Source organism: Scyliorhinus torazame, chromosome 5 (genome assembly GCF_047496885.1).
Source record: "Scyliorhinus torazame isolate Kashiwa2021f chromosome 5, sScyTor2.1, whole genome shotgun sequence".
NCBI lineage: Eukaryota > Metazoa > Chordata > Chondrichthyes > Carcharhiniformes > Scyliorhinidae > Scyliorhinus > Scyliorhinus torazame.
This window is the reverse complement of record NC_092711.1, coordinates 256,025,002-256,037,393: the sequence shown is the minus strand read 5'-3', so window position 1 is coordinate 256,037,393 and position 12,392 is coordinate 256,025,002. Positions and strand designations below refer to the sequence as shown.

Genomic DNA, 12,392 nt, shown 5'->3' with positions numbered 1-12,392 from the left:
GCCACGCTAAATTGCCCGTTAATTGGGAAAGAAAAATGAATTGGGCACTCTAAATTTAAAAAAAAGTTTAAAAAAAAAAAAAAGAAAAAGGTGGGGATAAGAAAACTGAAGCATTTGTGTCTTTAGTCTTGCTTGGTATTGATTTCTTTGAGTCATAGTACATGAGTAATTTTAAAATAGCTTCATTCCGGGAAATTATAGCCCAGCATAAATGACACAATGATGAAGCAACCAGTCTGGAGGAAGCTTGCTTCAAGCAGAAAACAAACAACATACCCTAGGGGCACGATTTAACCACCGCGTTGCACCTGGCGTGGATCTGGGCACGCTGGGTAAATAGCGGGAAAGGTCAAAATTGAGAATCGTGCTGGGTGCAAACCATTTTGCAATTCACTCAGCTCGCTCCTGATGGCAAGTTCCGAAACTTGCCCAAAAATGGAAAGAACACCATCAACCCTCATTTGCATTCATTTCAATCTCATTAGCAAGATTGAAGCCGAATGCAGTGGCCTCCCGGGAATTTCCCGACTCCCCAGTGGGAAATCATGCGGGTGTCGTTTAGTATTCCTTTTCAAAAACGTGAAGCTGGTGCGATGGCTTCTGAGGGGAAGTGAGGAGGTGAGTTTCCATTTCCACACGCAGCTCCAGGGCACCATAGCTGATGTCCCAGTGCTCGGCCCAGGAGGTTGAAGTATTCTAGGTCGGGAGTCGTCCCTGAGCCGGGGGGCAGTGTGAGGGGCTTTGCATCTGTGAGGTCTTCAAGCTATGTTTAAATATTGAGGAGATCCATAACAGGGGCAAATACAGCTGCAGCCTGTCGATCCCAACAAACACTTCCAGGACAGAGCCCCACTGTGGCTTTTATCCTGAAAGTCAATTTCACCCCTTTGACTGTGAGGAGCCTCTAGCATCACAGCTGGAGGCTATTTCAAATGACAAATTAGACTTGTTAGTTGTGCGAGCACTTCACAGCTGCAGGCTGTGTTTGCTCAGTGCTCCTGTTGGTGGCTGCAAATGCCTGGAGGCTGCTGTTGTTGTTTCCTCCTTTTTCTTTTGGCAGGAAAGAAGGACAATTCTTTCTAAGATACGTGGGTCCTGGAACATGGGGTCAGGGGACGTCTGAATCTGGAAGGCAATTTGATTTGAAGCAAGAAGGCGCTGCGGAACCTAGTGCGTGTCTTTGATCCAAATGGGCCACCAGATGTCACCATTGAAGAAATGCTTTTGCAGATTGCTGATGCTTTTGTTGCTGGTGTGGTGAGTGCTGCATGTAACTGGCACATCACTGCAGGGCAAACACGCTAGAACTCAAGGATGTTCAACTGCACCTTGAGCGCCAGTGGACTATGTGGATGCCAGGATTTGGTTCCTGGCTGTGTGGGAGAGCCTACACAGTTGCGGCTGCTGGATGGAGAATGGTGCTGATACGTGGAACAAGTCACACATTGATATTCTGTCTGCTGCCCTTGAGATGTGCCAGTATATGGAGGTGGGAATTTGGAAGAACTGGAGACCGCCGTTGTCTCCTTGGTGGCAGGCCCTGGATTGGCTTCCTGCACTTCTTCCCCCCTGATCATGCCCGTAGGACCTGGGGGACTCCATGGAATGGAGGGAGAGCTGGACTGAACTCCAGAGGCGTCTGAATTATCTGGTTCTGCCAGTCCTGGGGGCTCCCCATTGTCTGCACCATGATGTCAATACCTTTTGAACTGCAGAACACAGACTTTTCAGCACCCAAGAAATTGGTGGGACTCAGTTCGATTGGTTGGCTGGTGGCCAAAGAATTGGCTAAGGCTGTATTTCTATCCGGTAACAGGCAGTTATTGGATCCTGCCCGAGTGGGATGATTTTCAAAGAGCCAGGAGAAGAACAGTTGGAGACCTGGACACTTAGAGGAGGACCTGCTCTCTCTCTCTCTCTCGTGTTTTCTCCAGAAAAGCTGCTGTATTTCTGAAACTGCAGAGACCTGAATGAATCTACAGTGAAAACCATTACAGACTGGAAACCGAGAACCTTGAACTGAAAGCCAAGATTGAAGAAAGGTGCTAGAAAAAACCATATGGAGCAAAGACTCTTATCTTTTTACTTTCATTATTATTTTTAACCTCCTTTCTCCCCTCTGTGTTTGTCTGTCTTGTGTGGGTGTGTAGAGGGTGGGATGAATTTACGTGAGGGGTAGGAATTAAATAATAGTTAACCTGTTGTATTTGCTGCATATTTGATTATAGTTACTGTCATTAATAAACTTAATTGTTTTTAAATTTACAAACCTGGTGACTATTGTTATTGGGCAGCTAAGTGCCAAAGACTTTGGGTGTTTTTCTCGGAAATATTTATTTGTTTCAATTGTGTTGTGAATCCTGGTTAAGTGGGGCTGGAATTGACCGCACACCAGCCCAGGGGGACGTAACACCTGCGAGACAATGGACATATGGTCAGTGAAAGGGAGGGATCATTTTGTCTGGCATGAACAACTCACTTGAGACAGGTCATCTGGGTGAAGGGACAGTGGATCCTCAACTCTGTGGCATAGGCCTATCTTGCTGTCAGTGACTGCTCTCTCCTGGGAAAACTCTGCGATTTCCAGGGTCTGTTCCACATAGGGGGTGAGTACTCGGATCTCTGGCATCCTGCCCCCCTCCCTCTGTCTTTGCCCTTTCCTGCTTATTATGGGCTATCTTTTCCTGCGTGGAAAAAGAGGGCATTGTGAGCCATACACTTGATTGGTCAAGGATGTCTATAGTAGGTGGCATATAGTAGGGGACATGAAGGGGTTGTGCTGCTGTGTGCCGAAGGGTGCTGAGGAACAAGCATGAAGATAGGATGTGGGGACAATCTGGAATGTCAGCCAGTGATTTGGTGGGGGTTGGGGAGGGTTTGGAAATTTTAGGATGGCACGTGGAACAGATGCCAGGAGAGAGTGGTGGTAACTTACCCTTGAAGGTTGTTAGTCTTCTTCCAATATTGGATGAATGTCCTCCTGGTCATGCTGCCTGCACTGACAGCCACTGCCTCCCAGGTGGCATTGCTGATCCTGCTGCTGGTCCTCCAACCCTCTTGGGGGAACAGGATGGCCCACCTCTCATTCATAGCATCGAAGCCTGCCCAGGTTGGCATCCTCAAAGTGAAGAGCAGATCTGCGTACTGCCATGCTTGTGTGTTAACTGGGAGTGAGTGGTGAGGGAGTGTTTAAAAGCAGCTCCCTCGTGTTAGCGGCGAGAACTGAGGTGCAAGTCAGTCAAATCAGATGGCGAGGGAGCTAGTAATGGCGAGAGCACATGGGGGGCTCATTTTTGGCACTAAGTGCCGTTGAATATGAACAAAAGAACAAAGGACAAAGAAAAGTACAGCACAGGAACAGGCCCTTCGGCCCTCTAAGCCTGCGCCGACCATGCTGCCCATCTAAACTAAAATCTTCTACACTTCCAGGGTCCGTATCCCTCTATTCCCATCCTATTCATGTATTTCTCAAGATGCTCCTTAAACGTCACTATTGTCCCTGCTTCCACCACCTCCTCCGGCAGTGAGTTCCAGGCACCCACTACCCTCTGTGTAAAAAAAACTAATGGGCCATGATCTCGCAAATATGGAAATCGAGAAACACCTCGCCAAACGCGCCCAAAATAACACCTTGAAATGTTTCCGTTGCATCGTGGTGATTCAAGCATGAAGTTGGTAAATAAGTTGACCGTTGGTAACCGCAGAAAAATCCCTCCAAAAATAGGTATTAGTTTCTTTGCAGAGTGGAGAAGTGGCCAGTCGGTCTGGATGGTCGCCATTTTAAAATGCCATTAGCATCCAAAGCAAAGAGCAGACCTGTTTTAAACTCCTGCATCTTCACTTGCAGCCCATATTGCCTGCTCATAGAATTAGTGCAGAAGGAGGCCATTCAGCACCGACCCTCACCCTACCTATGCCCACTCTCCCAGCCTATCCCCGTAACCCCCACCTAACCGTCACACCGCCGGACACTAAGGGGCAATTTAGCATGGCCAATCCACCTAACCTGCATATTTTCCGACTATGGGAGGAAACCAGAGCACCCGGAGGAAACCCTCGCAGACACAGGGAGAACGTACAAACTCCGCACAGACAATGACCCAAGGCCGGAATTGATCCCGGGGCCCTGATGCTGTGAGTCAGCAGTGCTAACCACCATGCCAGCCCAAGCCTTGACTCAAGGCCGGAATTGAACCCGGGGCCCTGGCGCTGTGAGTCAACAGTGCTAACCACCGTGCCACCCCAAGCCTTGCTCACTCCCTTGCATCAAGTTAGCATAAGGTGCCGGATAGTAAAACATGTATTTTGTGGGGTGCACAATTGAGGCTAATTACTAGAGTATAGCATGTCATAGCCGGACAGGGGGGCTGATTGATGTGCTGAGTATATGCAAAAACATAATTTTTGGGGATGGGAAAATGGGGTCGGAAGTATGCCAGGTCGACGTTTACACTGCAATCTATAGTAACTGAAACAAACATGCTGTTTGAATTGTTCACAGTACATGTTTGACGCAAAAGAATGTTGTGTGTATTTACAAAGCTCTGACAACTGTTTTAGTGGTGCTCATTGCCTGCACTTTTCACATCAATGACTGTTCCCTGAAAACTTCAAAGGTACCTTGAACTTCTGAAAAGCTACAGTTGTTACAAAATGGAACCCAGTAACTAACATAATCAAGAGAGAGGTTTTTCTTTTTGTTATTCTAGGTAAGTTATCAAACCTCGCAGGATATCAAGGTAAGCATAGACAGGCAGGACCACAGGAAGTGAGGTTTTCATTTGTGAAAGTAGTTTGAAAGGCTAAAGATAAAAATATTGAGAGTAAAATGATCTAAAAATATCACTGCAAAATTGATTGATCTTCCCTATACAATAAACTGCTAATATTTACTGCTTAATATAGACATATGGAGTTGTTTGGGTAAGTAGTGCAGTGGCATGGTAGCACAGTGGTTAGCACTGTTGCTTCACAGTGCCAGGTCCCAGGTTCGATTCCCGGCTTGGGTCACTGTGTGTGCGGAGTCTGTTCTCCCTGTGTCTGCATGGATTTCCTCCGGGTGCTCTGGTTTCCTCCCACAAGTCTCGAAAGATGTGCTGTTATGTGAATTGGACATTCTGAATTCTCCCTCTGTGTACCCGAACAGTTGCCGGAATGTGGTGACTAGGGGCTTTTCACAGTAACTTCATTGCAGTATTAATGTAAGCCTATTTGTGACAATAAAGATTATTATATAGTTGGCTCTTATGAAATGCCCTGGCAAGAGAACAGGGGAGGGGCAGAGATGAGTAATTATGAAGAAATTAGATGGTGCCATGCTTTGAATAATTTCCATTCCTTCCAGAGTGCTTATCACCTACAGCTTTGAGACAAATGTCATCGAGGTGCCATGGCAAACCTAATTGTTCGGTCCTTGCCAGTGTTGTGAATTTCGGTGATCCCTGTTTCCCAGGAGTCCGCAAACAGCTCCAAGTATCATACACATGTGGTAAGAAATTCAGAGACTTATAAATAATACTCGCAAAACAGCTAAATAAAAAACATTTGTGTAATTATTTATCTTTTTAAATTTCAGTTCCAAAAAAGCTGTTTGAAGAAGCTGGACAAGGAGCTGTGAAGCCATTCTTAATATCTGATTATACACATGGTACAAATTCTAACATTTGACTTTCTTTATACACAATTTAATAAATGGAATGCTTTGCAAGTTATTTAGTTACTGAAAAATGGTAGTGCTACATAATACTATTTATTTTTCAATAGTTTTGTTACACATAAAGAGTGACTCAACAACAAATAGTTCTTGTTGCAAATAATTTTCCATCTCGAAAGAGGAGGAAACAAATAACTTGCATCAAACATAATTTCTGAAAGCTATTTGTGATTGAGCCATACAGCGGGGGGGGGGGGGGGAGTCATTTAAATTATTGTGCGGGAAGATTGCAGATGATAGCGAATTGGTAGCCTGTTTTACACCTCTTCTCTTTGGAAAAGAAAATAGAATATATACATTTTTCACTTGACAGCAATTAAAATTCTTCTGTTTTCTGCCACAAAGGTACGGGTTCAACTTGACAATTAAATGATCTTTCTGAAGTCAATAGCATGATGCCAGTTAACCTCGCTGGCCTATATGTGGGAGGGGGAAATTTGGCCAGGTTTCTCAGACCGGATTGCTGCCCAATGGTCACAACTACAAGGTGTTCAAGTGGAGATGGTGGATAGGACAGGATTGAGATCCACGTAATGCCTTTTATTTAAGATTGCATGGTCTGCGGTACTCACTATTTTAAAAGAAATCCAATTAAGGGGCAATTTAACGTGGCCAATCCACCTACCCTGCACATCTTTGAGTTGTGGAGGTGAGACCCACGCAAACAAGGGGAAAATGTGCAAACCACACGGGCAGTGACCCAGGGCTGGGATCGAACCAAAGTCCTCAGCTCCGTGAGGCTGCAGTGCTAACCACTGTGCCAATGTGCTGCCCCAGTCCTTACTATTATGGTCACATGAAGACAAACTGCTCGAGCAAAGCACTACAGGAATGCTGCTGTTTCATTCCAGTAAAGAAGTGGAAAGAATTGGAACAAATATAAAAACATGTCGAGAAGCTCATGTACAGCTAATTTCAGCAGTTGGCATTGTCACAGCCCACTGAAGAATGGGTCAGAGACTGGAGGGCTGCTTCAAACTGTACCCTGGGCAGAAGTAGCACCTTCACGTAGGGAATAGAAAAGACCATGAGAACAAATGTAATTGTGATTATAAATATATAAACTGTCTATAAGAAAATTTGAAAGTAAAAATAAAAATTTATACTAATGCGATCTGTAGAAAATGGAAATGATGTCTCAATTCTATTAATTCTTCAAAATTACCCATATGAATAGTAGGGCACAACTACTTACAAAATCCATACACAATTCATTTGTCTGCTTTGTTAAAGGAAATAATGAATAAATGTATTTTAATCCATTTCATTCTGTGCACAAACGTGCTAACCTAACATTGCAGAGCATAATTCCAAGTCCATGCACATTGTTTTCATCTTTTTCATCCTGAAATTAGTTGAGACACACTCTTCAGAGAATCCATTGGGCAGCACAGTACTGAACAGTGGAGATGGTCAGTTTTGCAAGCACTGAGTTAGTTTGTACTTATTTGCTGCAGGTGGTTGGTATAATGGCCCAAGAATATCCATGCTTTATGCCAAAGATGTCGCGATTGTTAGCCGTTCTCTGGCCACTCTTGCCCACATTAGGGGTATGTTTCTCTGTGCTGCTAATGAGCTTTAATTATGCTTTAAAATGAAAAAGACTAAATTCATTTGATAAATGGTCAAATTTTTCAGTAATTTGACAATATTCATTTTACTGCTAACATTCTTCTTATTTCCATCTATATTTTGGTCTATTGTCTCTAGGTTATTGACAGCAATCCCAATTGTTTTAATATTCCCTTCAAAGAATGTGCAAATTAATGTGTTTTTTGTAAGAGAAAATGTTTCAAGCAACTAACTTGATTGTAATTTGAATGGGCCAGTCTTTCTTTTTTGAATCGGTCCAAGACTTAATGATATTATTTGAATATCCATGCCCAAGCTTCCATTGACAGACCAGGAGTATAGTAATAATGGCTAAAAGTAAGAATTCTTTCCAATGCTGCCACGTTTGGCCAAATGTAAACTAAATAAAGTTCAGGATAGAGGTGGGGCGGGGGATGAGATCCTAGCTTGATTTTTAATATTTTCTTTGTCATCGAGGCAAACTAATGGAAAGCATTAATATCTACCATCATTACATTGTGAGAAAAGGTAAATATGCTTGAGCCTGAGTTTTTGCAGGGAATGGGGGTGGGGTGGGGGAAGGGAAGGGGAGTTGGGGCGAGGAGGAAGTCAGTTTTTATTCAAGAATCTGGGAGGAAGAGCTTTCCCTTAGGCTTAGCTGAACTTAAAGCCGTACCTGATTAAAATGATTTTGTCTTTCCCTGGCCACGGGGGCAGTTACTTTGAAAGCCTACGGTACCAGCTTAGTCAGGAAGTGAAGAAGGGAAAGAAAAATCAAAGGCTGGTGGGGGCCAATCAAAGGCTGTGGGGGGGGGGGGGGGGGAGGGGGGGGGGGAGACAATCAGAGACCAGAGTTTGGGGGTGCGGGAGGTGGTGCAAAAAGATCAGATGGGCTGGACAGGTGTGGTTTTCGCCAGGGTCACAGAGGAGGGTGTGGGAAGATAGTGGTGGGAGATTATGGCTCACGGGGTATTATGGCTTGGCATGGTGCAGTCAGCGGTATTAGGTTGCTACATCGGGAGAGGAGGGGAGGGTTGGAATAGCCAGACCTGAAGTGGGAGGTGGACACAGGTTAACTTGGTGGGTCAGAAGGAAGTGCCACTTCCTTCTGTGGCCTACAAGCAGCACTGGAAAGGCACTAATCTGCAGAATCCAACAGTCCTTGCCTCGTCAGTTGCTATGATCCAAGAAACCTGAACCTGAAATGGAGGTAATGATGGAGATATGCACCCTGATTAAAATTTTAAATGACCAACCTGCCTCTTGGGAATGGGTTGGTTGCCTACCTCCCAAAAACATCAATAAAAGTGGAAGTGACAGAGTTCGAGGCTGTTTGAGTTAATGTTTGAGATTGTTAACATTCCACCCAAACCCACCTGTTTTGGGAGTTTGAAATTTCCCCCTTGTCTTCTGCTTTACATTTCAGAAATTTCAGGAAGGCCATTCAAAAGCTAGCTGGGTGGCATCTCTGTTTACAGATTACATACAAAGGTTTGATTTTCCCCCCTTAATCTGTTTCACCTCAGGTCTCCCGGAGAAAGCAGCCCTGTTCTTTGTTTCGGGCGTGTGCTCTGGCTTAGTATTCATCCTCTGTGCTTTTGGATTTCACGTGTTGGTGAGACAAGATATTAGGAAGCTCCTTAGCGAGCCGCAAGACAATCCAGAAAGTGAAAATGGTCGTACCAAGATTTCAGATGATGAGGATGACGCCTCTTCTGATGCTTCATTCCGACGGCTGACGAGACAGTACCGGGCCTCGGACAATATCTTCAGCCCAGAGGTGGCAGCTGTGATGGTAGACAGAGTAGAGCAGAAGGAACAAAGGGACAAGGAAATGTGGCTAAATAAGGAGTCTAGTCCCTACGCAATCCAGAACCTGAATCAGCATCCAAGATGAATGGTCAGAGTAATAAATATTATGTAGAGTCATGAAGTACTATGTTAAAGGATAATGGTGACATCGACTTGAAGCTCGAGTAGTTTGAGAAGTACAGGAGTGAGTAGTGATAGTATATGAAAAACACAAACTTCTTGAATGTAGCAGGAGAAAAAGTATGGAAACCAGATATGACTTCTACAATGAAAGCCAACAATTGGGTTACCCTTTTCTGCTATTTCACTTTTACTTTCTTAGCTCGTACATGCAGCAATTTTTTCTATTATTCTTTCTCCTTCGGACTGTTTTCTTTCTTCCTTGAATTTCTCACTGATGCAGTAGGAGTTGCCAACACTGGTTAATAAATTGGTGCCCAAAAGAAAATGAAAGCAAACATTTTTTTTCATTGCTGCAATGATTTTTCACCCAGGATGCATCCTTCAGCTGTTTCCAGGAGGTTCATCTTTAATTTCTGGATTCCATCCCACTTCCTGTCACCGGTCTTGAGGCTGAAGCAGTCTCTTCGTAACCTGGTTCCTGAGACGGGCTTCCGACCACATACCCGCTCCATCGCCAAGACCGCCTATTTCTACTTCTGTAATTTTGCCTGACTCTACACCTGTCTCAGCTCGCCTGTTGCCGGGTTCCTCAACCGTGGCTTAGTTACCTCTAGACTTGGGTATTTGAATACATCCCAAGGGAAGGCTTTCCATTTTCCAGCCTCCAAAAACTGGAGCCCATCCAAGACGCTGCCTGTATCTTAACTCCAAAACCCTGCACCCCATCATGCCTGTGCTCACGGACCTACATAGGCTCCTTAAGCAGCCTTTCCATTTTAAAATTCTCCTCGTTTTAAAATCGCTCCAAGGCCTCTCCCCTCCCCATATCTGTAACCTCTTGTCACAATCCTCTGTGCACATCTCATTCTGGCCTCTCCAGTAGCCCCGATTTTAATAATTTCACTACTGGTAGCCATGCCTTCAGATGCCTATGTCCTAAGCTACGGAATTCCTTCCCTAAACTCACCAAGTCTCGACTTCTCTTTTTTTTTAAACAGGCTCCCTAAAACCTACCACTTTGACTTTGGCCAACTGCCCTAATATGGTGGTGCAGTGTCTAATTTTGCTTTAGAATGCTCTAGACCCAATTATAATTGCACCACTTTTGGCAGCCATGCACTCAGCTGCCAAAGCCTTAAATTCTGAAAATCCCCTTTTCAAATTCTTCACCATTCCAACTCGCTTTTCACCTTAAATCTATTTGACCAAGCTTTGCTCCTTGACCTAATACCACTTTGTGGCTTGGTGTCAAATTTCCTTTTATAATGCTCTTGCAAAGCCCCTTGGAACATGTTACTGCGCTAAAAGATCCTACAAAAATATATGTTGTTGCTGTTGGATACTTCAGGACAACCTTGGAATGTTGGCATCCTTATTCCAGAATCGAGATAATTAATTGTACTTATTAAAGTTTATTCTATTGCTTCTCGGCCTTTTGGCTGAGATCACGTGGCAGATCAAGCCCAAGATGAGCTGCAATACCTTTTCTTGTCAGCTTGGATTGGTGTGTCTCTCTTGTGGAGACCATGAATTATTTGAATTGGTTTTTGGAGCAAGCAATGAGATGGATTAAGAGCCCTGTCCACTCTGCGCATTGGCTTTGTAACTTTTAAGGACGGGATAAAAATGTAATTAAAAATAAGCTTTATTCCAAATATAAAACTTCCAATATCCAGCAGATATTTCCCGATGTTCCTCTTTAATTGGAAATCACTGTTGGCTCACTCTCCGATTGGGAAACAGGGCCAATACAATGCTTTCACTTTGTGGTATCTACCTGCCAGTGGTGTTGTCTAACTTTGCGAATAAAGCAGGAAGCAGATGGAATTGAGAGGTTGAAATGCATGTGGGATTAGCAAGAAGCTAATATTACTCATTTTGCAGTATTTAGATATCACAATCTGCATGGTGCACTGAACTGTAAACTACTGAAGAATGAAAAATACCACCGGTGTAGTTTGCGTGATGCCGTGCAGCTTTAACACACTTTGCAACAGAAAATGTCCAACGTCAACAGAAGGGAGTCTTAATATATACATGTCAGATTTTATTTATGGGCAGTTATGTAACGCTGAAATCTCTTAGCATAGCAAACATTGCGGTGTAACACAGGAAATAAATGCAAATCATGTAATTTTTGTTATTGCAATTAAGCAATTACTGCAATAATTCTGTTTCAGGCAGCTATTCAAAATTGGCCCGAATGAACGGCATAGCTAACACACAAATGCTTAATGCATTCTTCTGAAAGATTTCTCTTTGCTGTTTCAATTGTGTTGTCAACCTTGTTAAAATGAACAAATTGTGGCATCTAAAAATAGTGTAATTTAGATGACTGCTCTAATTACCAAGTTGTTAATAGCTTCCAGGTGTGTCAATTTATGACCAGAACTGCTCCATCTGGTGGTTATTGTGAATGGTGCAGTTTCGCTTTTCTGCATCAGGATTATGAACTAAAGTAATTTTCCTAGATCGGTGTTCCAAAAGGAACCAAGTCATAGAGGCATCAGGAACCTTAGATTTCTAAAGCGTTTTTGAACTGTTAAAATATAGGCTGATTTATTTGGTAAAATCTTCCTTTTGGCACAGTAACTTCATTGCGGTGTTAATGTAAGCCTACTTGTGACACTAATTAAGATTATTCTTATTCTTGTGAAAGAAACAAATGCCAGTTACCACCTTTTAAAATTGTGATGTAGGGGTTTCATGTCATTAGCCATTCTGTACTTATTCAATGATATAGTAATTTAATGTGTCCTAAAAATAAAATAAAATCCTAATATTGCATCATTGATGTTCACTATTGGTTGGTTATACTATAATAGCGGGGGCAATTCTCCCAAAAAATGACTAAGGGCACGATCTACTGGCCATGTCGCACCCCAATGGGGAACGATGTGGCAGGTAGATGCCGGGTGAAACTTCCTGTGGGTTTCCCGACAGCCACGATGCCTCACAGGATCTACCCAAGTCCCGCGAGGCGTTGGGTACAGGAAACCGCCCACACTCTGTGGGACCAAGTCACGCTGTAAGTAGGCCTTAAACCTACTTGAGGCCTACTTATCCGGTATCCACCAGCCTCCCGGGATCTACCGCCATCCCCAGGGAGGCCGCAGCCTGGCGCCGTTCAGTACTGGCCACACAAACATCAACTAGGCGAAACGATATCTGT

At 43.9% G+C, this 12,392-nt stretch overlaps 1 protein-coding gene across 4 annotated transcripts in view; it reads left to right on the top strand.

Annotated features, from left to right (window-relative positions):
- Positions 1-12,007, top strand: part of LOC140421060 (protein eva-1 homolog C) — a 63,298-nt gene extending 51,291 nt beyond the window's left edge. Inside the window, exons 5-8 of one of the 4 annotated variants that reach the window (XM_072505388.1) lie at positions 5,345-5,488; positions 5,576-5,647; positions 7,171-7,263; positions 8,812-12,007. In XM_072505388.1, coding sequence (XP_072361489.1) covers positions 5,345-5,488; positions 5,576-5,647; positions 7,171-7,263; positions 8,812-9,182 — 680 coding nt within the window. In that variant the 3' untranslated portion in view covers positions 9,183-12,007. The remainder of the gene's footprint in view (positions 1-5,344; positions 5,489-5,575; positions 5,648-7,170; positions 7,264-8,811) is intronic. The other 3 variants (XM_072505390.1, XM_072505389.1, XM_072505391.1) reach the window with 3 other exon arrangements.
- Positions 12,008-12,392: the final 385 nt, after the last annotated feature.